The 20064-nt window shown below is 35.0% G+C and overlaps 1 protein-coding gene across 3 annotated transcripts in view; it reads left to right on the forward strand.

Annotated features, from left to right (window-relative positions):
* Nucleotides 1-19580, forward strand: part of HECTD2 (HECT domain E3 ubiquitin protein ligase 2) — a 39207-nt gene extending 19627 nt beyond the window's left edge. The window contains exons 11-21 of one of the 3 annotated variants that reach the window (XM_030488401.1): nt 2032-2128; nt 3016-3123; nt 4930-5062; nt 9348-9436; nt 10395-10553; nt 10997-11071; nt 12071-12158; nt 12419-12525; nt 13690-13805; nt 14438-14581; nt 17009-19580. In XM_030488401.1, the coding sequence (XP_030344261.1) occupies nt 2032-2128; nt 3016-3123; nt 4930-5062; nt 9348-9436; nt 10395-10553; nt 10997-11071; nt 12071-12158; nt 12419-12525; nt 13690-13805; nt 14438-14581; nt 17009-17129 (1237 nt within the window). In that variant the 3' untranslated portion in view covers nt 17130-19580. Of the gene's footprint in view, nt 1-2031; nt 2129-3015; nt 3124-4929; nt 5063-9347; nt 9437-10394; nt 10554-10996; nt 11072-12070; nt 12159-12418; nt 12526-13689; nt 13806-14437; nt 14582-17008 lie in introns of those variants that run through there. The other 2 variants (XM_030488402.1, XR_003991682.1) reach the window with 2 other exon arrangements.
* Nucleotides 19581-20064: the final 484 nt, after the last annotated feature.

The raw sequence follows: 20064 nt of genomic DNA on the forward strand, positions 1-20064 counted from the left end.
TGAGTTTATTATTTACTGGCATAAACTTCTAATTGTGTCTTACTACGAACATATAACCTCCAATACATTCATAGAAAGTGGTGGTGTGTGCATATTTACCACTTAGTGATGAAAATACCTCTACCTGTATACATGTATATACAATACATATTTGTTCCGGTGAAATCAATTGTACTAGTTCTGTTACATGAAAATAACACACAAGTTAAATCTTTACAGACTCAAAGCTTACAAAGGTATTTGTCTTCTTTTAAGAGGCAGCCAGCAGTGTGATTTAGAAACATCTAGAGAAACAAGCATTTCATCTTTCTGCTGAAATTTAAAATCTTAGTGACATTTTCTTAATAAAAATGTTGTTTTGTATAGCTGTATCTCTAAGCATATTAGTATGTATCACTCAGTCTTTACAGCTTGAATCACAAGATCAATTAAAATTCCCCATATTTCAAGACTTTTCAGTAAGCTAATGTAAGACGTCAGCCAACCAAATGTAGCTTTTTGTTTATTGCATGTGCAATTTTCCTTGTCTTTAGCAGCAGTTGAGGAAAACCTCACACAATTTGCTCCACCAAAGCAGGTATTGTAGGCTAGGCTTCTGCCTGATACCTGATATTCTGCTTGGGAAAGAATTAAAAACAAACACATGGGAAAAAAAAAAAAAGCCCCATCAAAACACATGATACCAATAAATGTACAGTAGGTTTTGCATAGTCTCAGTCAAAGTATTGGAATCTGAATACTGCTGAGCTTCAAATTTACTTTTTTTTTTCCACTGGCACCATCTGGCTGTTTTGGCACCCACATCCAAACTTACAAAAGGGCTGTAAGATTTCCACCTGCTCCAGTTCTTTTCAGTTAGCTGGGACACTGGGAATTCAATATATGTCAAAACAAAGTTTGCTTGATACATAATTTCTAGAGTAGCTGAAATGCAGACTAGCTGTATTATTCTTAAAGTAAACTTAGTTCTTTTACTTTGTTGCAACTACACTTTTTTCTGCTTTTACATCTTTTAACTCTGTGTCGTTCCACTAAAAAAAGCCCAAACAAAACAACAAACCGACAAAGAATCGCAGTCAAGACTATATGCTTGGAACTAAGAAGGTCAAGTAGGAGGAAGTCCTGGTTTACCTTCCATATGAAATATTTTGAAATACATAATTCTTCAAACTAAGTCAACACTCCTTGGTAAAACATTTTGGATTAGGATATCCAGGAGACCAAATGAGAATATTTTGCTCATTTTCATTTCTTTCTTAGTGACATTTGAATCCAGAGCTTCTCACAGGTAGGATTCAGGGTGCACATGCAGTCTGGATTTAAGACAGATAGAGTCTGAAGTTCTGTGTATTTCAGTATGAACTTCTGCTAGGTGATACATGAGCTAAATCACCAAAAAAACCCAGCCTACCAAAATAACCAATAACAAAAAAAATCTTTTACCTTGATGATTTCTGAAGTTTTTCAAAATTATTTGTAGTATTTGATTGCAGCGGAATGTGACTGGGATCTGATATTTTAGAAGCCCTAGGTGGTTGTAACCCCAGGTTAAATCTGAAGAACCTGTGGAAAATCAGTTCCTTTGAAAATCAGTTCTGCAGTAAATAAGCCAAACCAGAAATATTTCTACTCTGTACCTAAGCATGCTGCACTGAGATAGCTGCTTTTCTTGTATTTAATAAGATATTATAGTTTTCTTTAATTCAGTGTAGCAATTAAAATTTAGTATTTAAAGCAGATGACTTTTTATTAGGTCTGTTGATAATGATAAATAATAAGAAAGAGCTTTATTGAGAATAAGTATTATTACTAATTACAATTTCTAGTAGTATTTGCAAATAACAGTTTGGTCTACTGAATTGAGTATGTATGCAATGCAAAAAACCCGGCAGCTATTTGCAAATTACTAACAGTGGAGGGAAGTAGTTACTGAATCATAATACAACTATTCACTCCTGTATTCTTAAAAAGTAAATAATGTGCTAGATGCAAAAAAAGGAAATATTTTGTCTTCTTTTCTCTTCTTGTTAGGTTTTCTTTCTGTCAATACCCATTTATTATTTCTATAGCGGCAAAAAAAGTTATTATTCAAAGGGACTCAGAACAACAGATGATAAGCATTGCACGGGTAAGTCATTTAGTGATAAATGTTTATGTCTCATCCATTGGTATTTTGTAAGTTTTTGTTAGATTGATTTTACATACAGCCTTTCATCACAACTTCCAGAATTTTGGAGTACCCTTAAAAAGAACTTGAGCAATTTTACTATTACCAGTCTATAAATGTCCATGCTGGATTCTCTCAGTCTTTTTTATTTTAATGTGCTCAGTTTCAGGATGTTTCGAAATGCCCGTGCTGTGGAGAAAGTTACTGTAATTTTTTTTTTCTTTTTTGAGAAACCAACATAATGTTCTAAGCATGTTAAATTAACAAGATAATTAAAGAAGAGAAATTCCATGAGAATTCTGGACAGTTACCTATATAATTCCATGAAGATATGTTGTCATGGCAGACTAAGATGTAACTGTATGTCCACAAGTCAAAGAAGAGGTACTGCTTCAGGCCAGCCTCTTCTGTTTTGAAAGAGGCACCGTCTGCCTGCTTCAGTGGTCATTTTCTTCAGGTGCTAGGTGATACAGCTTTCCTTGGTGCTGAATGTGGCAGCACCACCACCTATCCATTCCTGTCCTGCTCGATGTGTTTTGTGAATAGCTAAGTAAAGCACAAGCCAGTCTCTGGAATCCTATGGGTATATTTTTAACTATTTGTGGTGTTTTAAAGGTGCCTGCACAATTGCCGTGTTCTTGTTAAGCTTCCTGATAAGTTAGTTCAAATATTGTATAAATGCTAGAAAAGAAATTGCTCTCATCTCTTAGAAGATATTGAAGCAGCTATCATATTAGGATAATGTCTTTTATGCAAGATACTAAGGTCTTTTTACATTTAACAAGTGCAGCACTTTGGTTTATAAAAGAACATACTGCATGTATGATGTTTCTTATTCATTCAAATAGCAAAGCCTTGTGGATAAAGTCTCTCGCAGACAGAAACCTGACATGAACATGTTGTTCCTAAATGTGAAAGTGAGGAGGACGCACCTTGTTAGTGATTCACTTGATGAGGTAACAAAAATGTAATTAAATGGTGTGTTGCTGCAGAATAGCTATTGCACTTAGAATTCAGTTTGATAAGTCATATTTAAATCTTTCTGCGCTAAGAGATTGGGAATATGACTATATAATTCTAAATAAAAAGAACTGCATCACTGTCAGAATAGCAGTGCCACAGAATAAATTGGGTCAGACATTCTGAACTTTATTTGTGCCCTCATACTGCTCCGTAGCTAAGCCCATAATAAACATACATGTTTGCATGCCACACAGTATGTATTTGTGTTTGCAATTTTTGTTTTAAGAATACAGTGAATAATTATTAGGTTATGTAGGACTTGGTTCCATGATAGGAGCATGAATAGTGACTAATCACTCATGACCTAGTTCTGTTCCAATTCTTGGAACATTTTTATTCTTTTCATGAACTTCTCTGTCCTAAAAGAATTATTTTAGGCTTTCTTTTCTTAAGTTCTTATCTTGATTTCAACTAATTCCTCACATTCTTGAGTGTAATTTTTTTCCTTTTTTAGAAATGAAACAGATGTGTCCATTAAAGTAGGCAGTTCTTCAGTATCCACTGAACCTTGCTAATTAACATTACTTAATGAAATCTAGTTCTCTACTTTTTCAACACTAAAATCAATCTGATGGTATTGAAAAATAAGTCCAAGTGGTAAAAACAAGACCAAACAACTTCTGATTACTAATCTTCAGAAAACATAAATTTAAACTAATTTTTTCCTATATTAAAGCCTATTTTGGCCTTCCCTCGTAAGTTAGAAGAAATATAAGTGGTAATACTGCTTTCTATTGGGCATTGTAGGGGTTTTTTTTGCCACACTGAAATAACCAGGAGCCACTTTGAGAGTTATGATAGCCAAAATATTCTCCTATTTATTTCTGATATTTCCTCTGCCCATCTCAGGGATGAGTAAGAATGTATTATATTATCCATATTCTCAAAAGTGTGGGGAATGGAAGATGGGGAAGGTGTCTTATTTGTATTTCAAATTAAAAAGAGAAATATTTTGCAAAGGAAAATCACTTTAATAAATAGCTTATGACAAATAATACAAATACCTATATCATAACATTTGTGCAACAGGGATTTTCTTGAGCAGCTAACAAAATAGAAATTATTTTAGCACATGCATCTTCCTGACTGACGTAAACACTTTCTCTAGAGCTGGACGGTAATTAATGATCTAAAGAAAAATTGTATGAAGACTTGATTTCAAAAGATCACTGCTAATTGTGAAAGGCTGTAATCTAATTCATTGCAGGTCTTTTGCACGCATGGTTGAAATCCTGTATCTTAGGATGAAGGAATGAAAAGAGCTTGTTACCATTGTCTGAAAAATAGTTTTACAAAACGATAAAAAAACCCCCTCATACTTGCTGTCAGGTATCTTAAGCTGAAAGTAAGGCTGTCCAAATACTGAAAGTTTTAGATACCTCCTTATTTCTAAATATTTCCAAAGGATGTCTAATTTTTTAATTATTTTTTTTTAATCTATCATTTCTTCCTGGCAGAAGTAGTGATGGGGTTATTAACAGTCTGTTTGCACACCATTCTTTTGAAACCTAGAGAGCAGCACCATGTGCCAGGTAGTTTATGATATCAAGTAGTCATGATCATCTTGCCTCTGCAATTCAATCATTGTTTTAATATAGTTTGGACCTGTTGGTAGGAGATGCCAATTACTAGTTTAAACAAAGAAAGAGTGGTAGAGACAGAGATATGTTCTCTATGGCTATGCATAGTGATAATAAGTTAAATCTCCTTTTTCTTCTTCCCTACCTGTTTTGCAATAGCTAGCAAGGAAGAGAGCAGATCTGAAAAAGAAGTTGAAAGTCACATTTGTAGGGGAAGCTGGTCTTGATATGGGTGGCCTGACAAAAGAATGGTTTCTTCTTCTGATTCGCCAGATTTTTCACCCAGATTATGGTGAGTCCTCATAAATGTTCTCAAATGCAACATGAAAATATTTTTTCATTTTAAATTATCAAAACAGTGATGGATAAGAATTCTTCACTAATCTAGTATTAGGCAGACCAGTTATAGATTTATGATAAAACAAAAGCAGGCAAGTTAGAATTGCATATAGACGAGAAGAAGTTTTGGCATGGAGGAGGATAGAAGAGACTGGAAAGTCTTTGAAGAGCTTTGAAGATCCTGGCTTTGGACAAGGAGGTTTAAGCATTGCTGAAAAAGTGAGATTTTGCTTCAGTGCTATGGCAAAATTAGAGGGTGAACAAATCTCTGATCAATGGAAAGGTTTAGAATTAGGATTCAGCTATTTAAGACTTTAGTCATGTTAAACCTCGTTTCAGAAACCAGAAGCTCAATGTTTATGGTTTATTAGTATCCCGGGGCTAGTAAGAGTATTGGGTATGAAACAGGGGGATTCAAGGCTATCAGTAGATTTTTTCCTTGAAGTTTTTCCCAAATATATGTGTGGTTACAGTGTTTCCATCTGTATCAGAGACAGGATCTTGATTTACCTCTGGGCAGATGGGAGAAGGCCATCATTTTATGGAGTAGGTCAAGGATAATTTAAATCTGTTTAACTCGAATGGAATAGGGAGTTTGAAAGGGTTGTTTCCATTTCTCTTCTGAAAAGAAAATTCATAAAAGTTTTCTATGAGTCTTAGTGAATTGCTAGACCTAAAAACAAGCTACGAAGGATAAACAAAAGCTATGCAAGCCATTGAAACACTGACACTTGTCTGCCCTTGAAAATATTCTAGAATATATGCGTGAATTCATATGTTTGGATTTAAAAATAATTTTATTCCATTTAGCTTAATATGTTGTCTGGTTGCAATTGGAATATGATGTTCCTGTTCCAAAGTAGGAAGAGACATATAGCAGCCTTTGAAGTAGATGGTTGTCATGGTTTAACCTCATCCAGAAACTAAGCCCCACACAGCCGCTCACTCATTGCTCTCCCCTTCCCAGTGGGATGGCAGAGAGAATCACAAGAGTAAAAGTGAGAAAACTTGTGGGTTGAGATAAAGACAGTTTAATAAGTAAAGCAAAAGCCTTGCATGCAAGCAAAGCAACACAAGGAATTCATTCATACTTCCAGTCATCAGGCAGGTGTTCAGCAGTCTCCAGGACAGCAGGGTTCCATCACATGTAAAGGTTACTTGGGAAGACAAAACACCATCACTCTGAAAACCTTCCCCTTCCTCCTTCTTCCCCCAGCTTTATATGCTGAGAAGACATCATATGGTATGAAATACTCCTTTGTCAGCTGGGGCCAGCTGTCCTGGCTGTGTCCTTTCCCAACTTCTTGTACACCCTCAGCCTACTCACTGTGGGGTGGTGTGAGGAGCAGAAAAGGCCTTGACTCTGCTCAGCAGTAACTAAAACATTTCTGTATTATCAACACTGTTTTCAGCACAAATATAAAACATGGCTTCATACTAGCTACCATGAAGAAAATTAACTCTATCCCAGCCAAAACCAGCACAATGGTTTATCAAATATTGAAGTGGAGATAAGGCCAAATCTATTTGTATGTCACTGCCATCCTTGCCACTTTCTTCTCATACTGCATTTTCTGTTTTTACGTTGCCCTCAACTATCTTCATATTGCTAGTTTTCCTGGTTTTTGTAAGTAGCTACTGTGCTCGGTTCTGGTAAACTGCTGACTTCCCATGTATCAATGGTTTCCATTTGCACTGATAGTTGCACTGATAGTGTCTGCAAGTTTTAGGTCTATTTCTGTATTAGTACTGGTAGAGGTTGAAACTTTGACATCATATAATCTGTTTGGGGTATCTGTGTGACCAGTATTCTTAAAGTGGTCTGAGATGTTCTCAGGAGACAAAAGGTACTTCAGTCAGGTACAAAGATGATATAGGCTGATGTGGGACTGAATGAAATAGCCTGCCTCTGCTGTTACCAGGACTTGTGAGCCCATAATGAAAAAAAAAAAGGAAGATTTTCTGAGTAAGTAGGAGATGGGAAGACATGAATTAGCATTCACAAACAAGCAGTTCAATCTTGTTTTATATTGCTCTAGATGGATCTGGGTCAGAGCTTTTTCCCCACTCTAATATTTCTTAAATGAGTCAGCTTTCCTCAGCTGTGCACGGATATGTTACTGATGTTATAATGAGTTAAAGTGCTTCCAGGCTGGCTCTTAAGTTAGAAACATTGATTTCCAGGGACTTCAGCATAACACCTGATAGTCATTGGCAGAATGCAAGAGCTTGTCTGTCTTTGCCTGGAAGTGTTCATGTCTGTTGAATGCATGGTCCTCAGTTGTTTATAGGACTCCTTCTTAAGGTCTAGAGCTTTAAGTCATAAATATATCCTCAAATCTGCTGAGATCATTATTTGCCTATAACCCTTTTTCTAGTAAAAAGGTGCCTGTGTGGAGAAATGACATTGGTGATAACCTTTATAGGAAATAATTTATCCTGGAGAAAGTGTTTTGTAAGTTTTACATTTCTGTTAGTAAAAATGTGTCGTCAGCAGAGCTTGGTAACTGATGAGTTTGGAAATGCTTGAGACTAATCATTTTTTTTTCACCTGCTCTGGCAGACTTCCTTGTTCCTAAGTGTAAATTCTTTCATTGATACAGCTATCAGCCAAGTGTGGGAGTAGTTCAGAAATGTTCTCGTCCCTTGGAAAAGGACTGTATGCTCTGCTGTCTTTAATGTTTAAGTTGCAAATAATGTATGTCAGAAGCTTGGAAGGAAAAACATAGGAAAACATCACAGTTATTACCCGTTCCTGGTTAGCCGATCCTGCAGATTTAACTCCTGAAATTAAAGAACTCCCAACTAACTCACTTGTCTGCCCTCCTGTTTATTACAATGCTTTCTTAATCTCAGTGTGGACAATTAATAAATGGGATATGAGATCTGTTTTGTTCCAGCATCACTGCCATCTTTCAGTATATGTGAACCTTGCTCTTCCTTACATGAAACTGTTTTGTTGCTTCTGGAAAAGGCACTGTCTAAAGCTTTTATGATGAGCACCTTTTTGAGCCAAAGTTCAAAAGATGAAGTTCAGGAAGAGTAGGGGAAAAGGGAATATGAAGGCAGAGTTTTACCTATAAATTTTCATAAGACCTAGATGTCCCTGAGTCATCAATTGGATTTTTTTTGGTTGTTTTTTTGGGGTTTTTTGGGGTTGTTTTTTTTTTTTTGTTTTGTTTTTTTGTTTTGTTTTTTAATTTTAATCCAAAGGAGTTTGATTTTTCATTTAAATATTATTTTTCCCCAACTTCATCTTCAAACACAGATGCAGTGAGCTACTGCATGCAATATGTCCTTAGAACTGTTCAGTGCTTTTGTTTGTACACTGACTGTGGAAACAATAATAAACTGTTGTCTCATTCAATCCCAACAAATTAAAACCAGTTATCACATTTTATCCAATCTACTTCTGCACTCCTGAAGTGAATTTCACTGTTAGTACACACTAGAGTGTGTCTTGCTTCTCTGACCAGTACGTCTAGGCATCGGAAAGCTGGTATGTGTTTTCATTACATAGATTTTTACTTTCTATCACTCTTTAAAACAGAATAATCCACAAATAGCAGTCAAACTGGTCTATAGTGATGATTTCAATAGGACCTAGCTTGTCAAGACCACTGAGTAGCTTTTTTAGGGTGTTTGTGGTTTGATTTTTATTTTTTTTTTGACTTCTCTGATATTTTTTGGCAGAAAATAGGAAACATACCCCTTTGCTGCTAATGTATGTATAAGATAAACCTTCTATAGCTTTCTATTCTAAGAAGGTAAAGGTTATGGTATTTGTATCATGGGATTCATGCCAGCATTTTTAAAGATTGTCATCTGCTATTGACCCAGGAAGGGAAGAAGAAATGGTTTACAATTGCAGCAAGATAATCTTTGGTTAGACAATTAACATTTCTGGCTGTACGGATGATGAAGTACAGTGAAGAAACAGATTGCACAGAGACAGTGCAGAATATCCACGACTGGAGGCACTGAAGAACTCTGGTTTCTTCCACCCAGAAGGGCTGGAGGGCTTGGGCCTACTTTGGGCTTGGCACTACCCTTTGTGGTCCTTGCCCAAGCACCTGGAGGCTCCTGCTGTGGGTGGGAAAATGGGGCTGAGAATAAGCGTGGGGATACAGGCACTCCTAGGAGCACTCTTAAGGTTGCATGTGTGAGAAAGGTGAGGTTTTGTATGATTTTTTTATTGAAGCTCAGGCTCTGTAAAGGCCACTGTTCCTGTTCTGCAGGCATGTTCACCTACCACAAGGACTCACACTGCCATTGGTTCAGCAGCTTTAAGTGTGATAACTATTCTGAATTCCGACTGATTGGAGCTGTATCCTTTTATGTGTGCTAAACGCTGTTAAACGCACAGCCATTCAATGAGTTGGTGCAGGGGAGAAATAAGGCATCAATTAAAGCTCATTCAGTTTTGTGCATATAAGCGTGTTCCATTTTAAATGTATAAAAAGAATGTCATAGAAGCAAGTGAACTAAAAATAGGAAGCAAATGGTGGCATGTGGGTACGTGGTACATTTTACAGTCAGAAAATTAAGATGTATGTACTTACACCTCTTTTTTTTTTTTTGTAACTGAATGGAAGCCATGTGTTACTTTGAATGCAAGTTTATTTCACAGTTTTTCTGTTGCACGCATATATTAAGTTCTCAGACACAAATGATTAATGATAATATATGCTTATAACTTCACCAAGATGAGATGATGATATCCCTGTTTTACTGATTGTAGTTGGACCAGGTGATCATTGTAGGTCTCTTCCAACTGAACTATTCTCTTCTAGTCAGAAGCTGGTATAATTTTTGGTATAATTTGAAATTTGTTTCATGAGTACACGTAAATGTGCTAGCTGGTGAACTGGAATGCCAGTGCAGGTTTGTCTTTATGCTTTTAGATTTATTTTTATAAAAATCCTATATTGAGCTCTCTTTAGAATTTTGGGATAAAAAATAGATACCTAAGGTTCTGCTTTAAAACCTTTTTCATAACAATACTTTGAATAATTTATTATGGAAATGCTTGTATAGAATATTATGATAAAGATTATCAAGTGTTCTGCCAACGTGCATCATTTGACCACTTCAATGACTACTTAATTATAATACAGAACTGCATTTAGAATTATCAGTCATAAAAAAAATATAACTGCAGTTCCTTCTGTTTAGCATATATTAGAGTATGCTGAGTAAAATCTTAAAATCTTTTTCTAAGTTAGTTAAAATACTAACTATAATAATGATGTGTGGAGTTTGCCCTTAACGTTTGACATGTATAGCTTATGGGACTTGCTGTATATAACAGCATCACTTTGGATATTCGTTTTCCACCTTGCTGTTACAAGAAATTATTGAGTCCTCCCATTGTTCCCTGTGATCATAACACACTTGTAGGCATCTGTGATGTCACATTAGATGACCTGTTTCAGATTATGCCCGTAAGTATGATGTTTTTTAAGAGGCTAAAAATTACTGATTTGAAACCTGTTTTATTTCTATTCAATGTTTGAATTATAAGCTGTTAGAAAACATCCTTTTTTTCCAGTGCAGGCTGATAGTCTCCTTTTCTTCTGCTGAAATTTTCCATGTTTTCTAGCAAAGCAGAATTTTTGTTATCTACTTGAAGTTAGAATACCAAAATATGATATGAGAATTCTAGACACATTTTCTATAGTAAAAATGTGACAGTTTATACTGACATAAAAATAAATAAATAAATATACACATTAATTAAGCAGTGAATTTTATTTGTGTTATTTTATTTTGAAAATACAGCTTTTCCCAAAATTCTTTCTATATAAAGTTATGATTCTGGCACATCCTTGCAAAGTACATCACTTAGTTTTGTAGATTTACTGATGAGTTTTTATTCGTATTGTAGGAACTGGCCCATGGACTAAGTGAACTTCTATCCTATGAAGGCAATGTCGAAGAGGATTTTTACTCAACCTTTCAGGTCATTAAATACACATTTATAAGTGATTCTCAAACTTGGTCAGTAATTTTTACCAATGTTTCTGCAGTGGGGTGGTCTACTACTCTGTGATTGCTGATTGTTTGGAATATAATTGCATGGACATTAAAGCTTGCTTCAGGACCAGTCTAGTCCTGGAGCCTCTAGGCATACAGACGCTGGTTCCCTTGTGGGGCTTTAAGCTGTTGTCCCCTGGCAGCACAGGTTGATCTGGGTGCTGACTGCCAGGGTCGCATGGCCACCTGCTGGTGCGTTCCCAGCTCTTTGCTTGGTCTGACATCGCCTTGCAATTGGCAACCTGGTCTGTGGAATTATTTGGCTGCAAAACAATTCCTTTCCTGTCTAACTCAGATGCTTGTCAAAGCTTACTCTGGTTATTTTACATGCATTTTCCTGGATATCTTCCTTGAACAATAGCTTGTTCAAATTACAAAAATTTTGCCTGACCTGTGTGTCTAACTGCTACTTCAATCAAGAAAGCCTTTTTCATTTATTCATTGTTTTAGAACACATACTAGTTAGTAAAATTTCCTGCTGGTTTGTGGATGTTTATTGAACTAGTATTGACCTTTTTTTCCTCAGCTTTGAATTACATTATTGTCAGACCATATGAGAATTTTTGTTAAATGGGTACTTTTGAGTTCCTAGGTGAGCTGCAGTGCAACAAGTACCTTCTTAATTGTATTTGATGCTTCTAAATTGTTCTTTTCTGTTAAAAACTCTGTGGCTCCAGAGCCTGCAGGTCGGTTTGGTACGGCACTGTGTAACAGGGTCAGTTTTTCTACTTTGAATACCAATTTCTTGAGCAATTTCTTGAAAATTGTAATATTTAACTTTTAAAAACCCCACAACCCTCAGAATTACAGCATGTGCTAAAGAGAGAGGTAGAGGAAATACATGAAATAATAAATACAAGCTTTGTAATTTGTGAGTATATGAATGTATTTTCCAGCACTGAACCTGACTCCTCTTTTTCTCCAGGTTTTTCAGGAAGAATTTGGTGTTATAAAATCTTACAACTTAAAGCCAAATGGAGATAAAATTCCAGTCACAAATCAGAATAGGAAAGGTACTTCAGTACATATTAATTACACATATTTGGCAGGTTTAAGTTTGTCCTTTTTTTCCTTCTTATAAGCCTAGATTTTCTTCAACGAAGTGTGAAAATGAAATTACTGTAGGCCCTTTCTGGTTTGCTTACCAATTTTATAGTAACTAAAATGAAATGCATTCATTTTTCTTAATGCAGTACAATTTGAGAGAGCACAACAAATGATTATTTAAAATTATTATATTGTAAAACAAAATAAAATGTTTTTTCTTTTTTAGAGTATGTGCAGCTCTATGTTGATTTTCTTCTCAACAAATCAATCTACAAACAATTTGCAGCTTTCTATTACGGATTTCATAGTGTCTGTGCTTCATATGCATTACTGGTAAGAATAAAATTAAATGTAACTCTTCTGTTTCAAATACACAATAATGACATCTAAATTATACAAATCATGCTGGACAATTTTAGGCTTCATGAATAATTTTGATTAATCAATGTAGTTGATTAATCCAACATAAATAGAAGAAATTGAGCAGGTAGTCAACTGTTCTCTATAGTGTTCTGTTGAAAACAGATAAACCTAACCTGTGGGGCTTTATTTATCAGTATGCATTCACAGACACTTCATGTGCATGTTTACAAGGATTCTCTGTATTCCCTACAGTTATAAGCAGCAGAGCAACTGTGCTCTTAAGTGACTCCTCTGAAAAAAACCTATTACTTTTTGCAGGCAGAACACACAGTGAGGTTGAGATTAAACATTCTTCTGTATTCAGTCCTGTTTGGTGATTAGAATGCCTTTTGTAATTTACATCATGACCTGTGCAGTAAGAAGAGAAAGAAAAGGCAATTACAATTTCCATGAGAGTTTCTTCATTCCTGTGAAATTAGCCATGCATGACACGCAGCAAAATGAAATGTGACTAACTGCAGGGAAGGTTCTGGAAGGAGAATGCAAATCCATTGAAATGCCATGACATGCTCCCCATGCAATTTAACAATGTTGTAATAAATGAATAAATAGGTTCTGCAGGTGTAGATTTAGCAGTTGTTAAACACGGTTTATTGTTATATGTGTTTTCTTTGCACAGCAGTGTGTACAACTAAAAGCGAAGTTTTCTGTCAGCCACCACTACTAAGCAACCTACACTGGGACTTCTCAGTGTAAATGAAATGGGAATTGTAACTGAAATTGAGATCAAGACTCTCCCTCTGAATTCCATATGTACAAACTTAATTTTCTTCCTGACCCATTTGTAATCTAATCAGATAACAAGCAAGTCAGTGTAACAAAGATCAGAATAAAACAGTGAGGAACAAAAGAAATATGCTAAAATATTGTTATCTGGTAATTTGCTTTTTACTATATACCATAGTAAGATTCTTGAAAGTACTGAAGAATTAATTTTTCTGTAAAACAGTTTATATTGGATGATCTTCTGTTGTTTTTTTCTGTAATGCCAAAAGAAGAATTTAATCTGAATCTAGTGGAATAATTTCTTATCTTTAAAAAAAATAAAAATATAGTATCTTTAATTTCTGGCAGTTACTTCGTCCAGAAGAGGTTGAAATTCTTGTCTGTGGCAGTCCTGAACTGGATATGTCCGCTTTACAGAGGAGTACCCAATATGAGGGCTACCAAAAAACTGATCTCACCATACGGTAGGCTTAATTTTTTTCTTTCTAATTACCGAGTATAAAAACATCATAGAATGGTAGACTAGGTTGGAAATAATCTCCTCCAGCATAATCTGAGAATGATTGAAGTTTTAAAAAACTGTTTTCAAATAAGACAGACACTAGTAAATAATCTGTAAGTAGGAAGAGTTAGATCCTTAATGGCATAATGTGTTGCTGAGTACCTTCAAAAGGCTATGATCAGATTGAAATGGAGGTAGTTTAAAAAGAGTAGCTTCAAATCCTTCATAGTGAAGTCTGGATAACAAAAATAAAAACTCAGACTTCTAAAAATGCTTTTTCTCTTCCAATTCTATTTAGTACTAAGAACATTTATATTAGTGAGTAGAAGGCATTTGTATTTGTATAGAAAAATGGGCTTGGGCATCATTTGACAAGACATCATTCCAGAATTCTTAAAACATTGTACTTGGCCAGTCCTTAGGGATTCATTTAACCTTGCATTTTAGGATACTACTGATGTACTACATATTATAATAAATTTTCAGTAAGTGACATTCGTCATGTAGTACTTGTGGTTGTATTATTATCCTCATAGTGTTTTGTCATGATATTGCATCTTACACCATTTTCTTCTCCCTCTGCCTTGAACATAGATACTTTTGGGATGTAGTGCTTGGATTTTCTCTTGACCTTCAAAAGAAGCTGCTACATTTTGCTACAGGAAGTGATAGAGTACCTGTGGGAGGAATGGCTGACTTGAATTTCAAGATTTCAAAGAGTGAAACATCCACTAATTGGTAAGTAATTTTCTGGATGTTTAAATATTTTTATTAAATAATTAAATTAAATTAATTGTTAAATTGTTTCCTGAGAGCCCTTATCGCTCTTGAATGTGTTTTTAAAGAGCAGCAAGCTAATATATAAGGAAGAAACTGCATGGACTTCTTTAGTTTGTCTTCAAAATGTTATTATACCCATTTATTGATTGCATAAATTCTGCAGATGACAATCTATTACAATATTGATTCTCCAGTCAATGTTTATATTTAAGGCTGGGAATTCTTTATTTGCAGAGATTCCTTACATCTTTTCAATTCAAATAAATGATTTCTTTAATTGTTCCTAACACGACAGCTGAGCTAATGGAAACACACTGTGAATCACCATGAATTTTTCTGAATTCGAGTTTGTCACTGTATATAGCAGCCCCGAAGTTGCAGAAAATGCTTGCATTCATTCTTGATGGTCTAAATAAGAATTTTAACATGTATGACTGAAAAGATGTAGCATTTCTTTAGGGTCTCTGCTGAGGAAGTGTACGGCTGATACACAGGTTACTCAGAAGAAATAGCATCAAAGCAACCTTGTAATTTTGTTGTGAAGGTTTAATCGTTCATGCCAAGTTCTTATGTTTCTGGTAGTGTTTTATTTTGTATTGAATTGACTCGAGAAATTCCACGTATTTCCCAGCTAGTATTTTCCTTCTCAAGATTGGAGAAAGTCAGTTTAAATAATTTGGAAAGCTGTATAGAAAAGCTCACTGCTAAGCAGTAATTGCTGCTAAGCAGTAATTACTGGCTTTACCTAGAGTTCTCAAACATTTAGGATAATCAAAATACTTAAATGGAACTATATTTTTAGACAAAGTTTTGTTGGGTTTTCTGTGGAGAGCTGAATTAAATGCATAAACAAATAAATTTTGGGGTTGTTTTTAAATTTGGTTTATCTCATTACTGTGGTATTTCTAATGCTTTATTCAATGAGCTAATAACTGGTTCCAGTAACATGTTAAAGGAACGTGAAGATCTGGTGAAAACTGAAGAAAAATTAACCAGCATTGAATCTCTTATGTTCATTCTCCTGTAAATTGTTCTTTTTCTTGAAAGTGGGAAAATGTGTTTTGAACTAGTGTGCATTTTAAAATCAGATAGGTCTGTGTTTTGCAAGATAATTGTTGCAGTCAGACTGCCTGTGTAGGGATGAATGTAGACATGTTGGCATTGCATTGCTCACACAATAGGATCAAAGAATATAACAGCAATAAGAATTACCAAATGAATATCCAGTTTCCGAGTTTTCCAAATTCTGAAGCACATGACTCCAGTCTGACAATAGATTTTTGCCCGCTTCTTCAAGGGGCGGGGAGGGGGGAAGTAGCTTGGATTTCAAAATCTGGGGGAAATCCACCCCCTTTCAAGAACATCTGCTAATGACCAAAGGCCAAGCTGCTGCCATTCAAAAGACTTTAAGGGCTATAATGAAAACAGAACAAGAGAGCTTTTGAGTCACCTACAAAAATTTAAGAGTCCGAGTTTTAGAAATTGTTCAGTGTTGGGTTAATTCCAAATGTCAGGTTGAGCTCCAGCTCACTGTCTTTCTCCTCTCTCCCCACAAGTAATCAGTTGTAGGACAAGGACAAGTCTATATCCTCAGTGTTGTTCTGCATGTCACTTGAGAATATAAAGGTCAAGAAGATCATATAGGTTATTGTCTATGGCTGTGAGTCAGGATGCTCGTGGCATCTCATACTGATGGCAAAACAAATGCTTCTACTGAAGAACAGTTCTCATCAGACTAATCCATTCTAGTGAGGAGCAATTTCCAGTGTTTGTCAGGCAATCCTAAGAGGTATCTGCAGTATATATTCAAACTCAGTTCTCAGAAGAAACTCACAGCTGAAAGTGTTGGTATGGCTAAGACAAAAATTTATGAACTGTTGTTTTCCCAGTGCTTTAATCATCTCCTCAGTGCTCTGCACTGAGGCATGTGTCTATAGGGAAGTGTTTTACGAGGCTAAACTTGGTGTTTCGTATCCTTGTTTCATCTAGGTGTCTCTATTGCTACTGCAGGACCCACCTTCCTTCTTCATGTTGTGGGTTCTGATTATACTCGGATTTTGTATTTAGAGGAAAACTGATTTTGAAGTCATGTGGTACGAGGAGTTTCCAAAACCTTGAAGGAGATGTTGCTGCCTTTCAAAGAAAAGAAAGGCAAGCAGGCAGTTTCAGGCAAACAAATTCACCTGAGGTGCATATGACCACCAGCAATGTTAATTGTGTTCAACAGAACTTGAACCAACAACATTAGGATAAATGTTCCTTTTACAGGGTTTCTTATTTAAGTAATGTTTAGCTGAAAATGTGTAGGCGGTTGGCAGTATTCTGCTTCTGTATTATTATTATTATTATTATCTGTTTTATTGGGGGTTTTTTTTATTATCTTAGGTTACCTGTGGCCCATACCTGCTTCAACCAGCTTTGTCTCCCTCCTTACAAGAGCAAGAAGGAACTGAAGCAAAAGTTGATCATTGGAATTTCAAATGCAGAGGGGTTCGGTCTAGAATAAAATGAAATACTTCAAGAATAGCATTTTTATGTAGCATTCACTCTTCTGATTGTGCCTTTAAGCTTTTCGTTGTTATGTCTCTTGATACTGTGCCAGTCTTACCCAGTGTAGATTTTTTCTTTTAATTAGATATGAAGTGTATTTTTTTTCCTGAATGGCAATACATTTACTGCTTGCTTCGTCACAGAAAGTAGCTTTCCTTGTACAAAAAGCTAGTCTATTTGATAAACGAAAACTAAGACAATTTCTAAGTTACAGTTCGTTTCTGTTTTTATTTAATAGCACTTTATCATTAATCATAATCGCTTTATATTGCAGGTATCCTACTGGGAATATTTCTTTATTAGCTAATCCCAGTGGTAGAATGTTTTCAATTAACATGAATAATAGGAAAAAATATAACATACAGCATGTAGCCATATTTTCACAAAGGCAAATAGGAATTTTAGTCTTTATAAAATGTATGCAGTTTTAATATTCTGGTTTTCCTTCTCAACGAAACAGGCTGTCTAAGAAGCATGTAAATAACTGCCTGTGAAAAAAAATGGGATTTTGATAGTGCCATTTACTGCTAAAAATTTATTTTTTATTAATAAGAGGTTTTAGATGTTCTATATTCAGCTTTTACACTTGACTGTACAAGAGTGTTAAAAGGAACTTTTTTCAGTTTGAGGGGATTCAGATTCAAACTACAGGTATTAGCAGCTTGTATGTTCATTCTTTGACAGCAAACTAACCAGACCTACTGTAGCGTTATAGTAAACAGAACTAGATATTTAAAATACATTCTACATATGGTGAAATATTTCAGGAGAAGAATTAAATCCACAACACATGGAAAATGGAAAGCGTATCATGCTATTATTTTTTTCAGCAACTTTCTTGAAAGTCTTAAGTAAGCTGTGACAAAAGTGAGTACAATAACATTTCAGAAGAATGTTGAAGCTTTCATTAACTTGAAGGCCAGCATTTAAAGACAATGTTTTGTGGTTTTCACTGCACAAACTACATGAAAATAGTTCTTGGTGTGCCTGCTCTGAGTTAGTAAATTAGGAGCTGGGAAAAAAACTGGTTCTAAAATGCAGATGTAATTATAAGTCTGGGTTTTATTCATTAAATGGAAAGAATTTATCAGCATGCAGTGCAGTACAGTACTTTTTTTAATACGAATAGCTACTGTATGTTCTATAGATTTTTCTTTTAGCCGAATGAGGCCCAGATCGTTCAAGACACTTAGGCATCTGTCAGCTATCCCCATTGACCTTCTGGGGCATGGATGCTTGAATATCTTGCAGAGTCTGTACTCAATTACTTATTTGCAATAAGAGTAAAATATTATATTATTCTTGTTTTTCTCTCTCTGTATTATTTACATACAACCAACAGATTTATATATATGATGAACAAATTAATCTTCCTAATCCATATTTTCAAAGCCATTGTAGATTTTCTGCAATAGCTAAGTGTAAATTTTATTCTTTTTTTCTAGAGAAGGTACTGGTGATTTTACTGTTTTATTAAAGCAGAGATAAATAGTCAGATATTTTAAAATATTTGGTATTGTGTTCACCGTGCTCTCCTCAAAACCGGTAGTAAAGTTTCCATCGACTTTAGCCTGGAAGAAAACTAGGTTAGCATGGAGGGTGTTAAAAGCAGCACTTTAGACTTGTGCATTTTACATCAATTTCCCAAATGGAGATTTTTAAATAAATCTTAATTCACAGGATTTCAGATGTTAAGAAATAAATGAGACTTTCACCATTGCACTGAATGAACTAGATAGATAGCTTCAAGCAGTGTTAAATTTTTAACAGCTGAATGTGGATGTAGGTAAGAAATCTAAAAGACAAAGACTTGTCCCCTTCCCCCTCTCTGTAGAATTGGATTCATGGATGGTTGGCTTATGAATAAATAGCTATACAGTTTATCTGAAAACACGGCAAATTAGCCAAAATATTTTTTTATGGCATAAGCCCACTTTTAATAACTATTTATCTATTATTGTTAAAATAAAAGCTTTATCTTCTTATTTTCACTGAATTGCACTTTGCCTTGGGTTTAGTTTTATTTATTGAAGCTTTTTTGATTTACTGTGTAATATTACCTCAGAATTCTAAAAAGGCTATTGTATTTGCATCAGTTTTTAAATAAGATTGTCATTCAATGACATTTTATATATTTCCTGATCTTGATAAATTAAATAGTAAATTTTGTATTTGTTAAATGAAAGCATTGCACTGTATTTATGAAATAAGCTCTGATCATTTTAAAACTTTTCTTCAATGATATTTTGCTGTTCTTTTGTCTTGCCCTGTAATCCAGCAAATCTTTTTTTATCTCCATCATTGTTTTGTACCGTACAAAAGAAATCTGGTTTGTATAAACTTGTTCATTACTAAGTATCTATTTTTATGTATTAGAATTGTGCAGTCATTAAATCAAATATTTAAATTTCTGGCCTCACTTGTTTAATTTCAGACTTCCAGAATTGATCGTAATGGATTTAAAAACAAGATCAACCTGTTTGCTTTTGTCTTATTTTTCTTATGCACAGTTTTCTTTACAGTAACAGTTTTGCTAAAATATTGCATATCCCGCTGAAAAAGATAGTTTCAGCGACCAGACATACACCCAGTAATATTTATAGTCCATATTTATAGTCAAAACTACAGGTGTTCCAGTGCATACCATGGTGTAATAGTGCTGTAAAATAGCATGGATCCTCAGCTTGATTTTTCTTCTTTATTTTTTTATTTTCTCAGCTGCAAAATTACTTTGAGGTACATGGAGAGGCAAAGACAAGTTCTTGTATGTTTTCTCTTTTTCTGACTAATTTTAACATTAAAATCGGGAGGGGCAGGTAACAGGAACACCATGCTTTCTCATGGACACAGGTCCTGATCACAGGACTAATATCTGACCAGATTAAAACTTG

The sequence above is a fragment of the Strigops habroptila genome, chromosome 5 (genome assembly GCF_004027225.2).
Source record: "Strigops habroptila isolate Jane chromosome 5, bStrHab1.2.pri, whole genome shotgun sequence".
NCBI lineage: Eukaryota > Metazoa > Chordata > Aves > Psittaciformes > Psittacidae > Strigops > Strigops habroptila.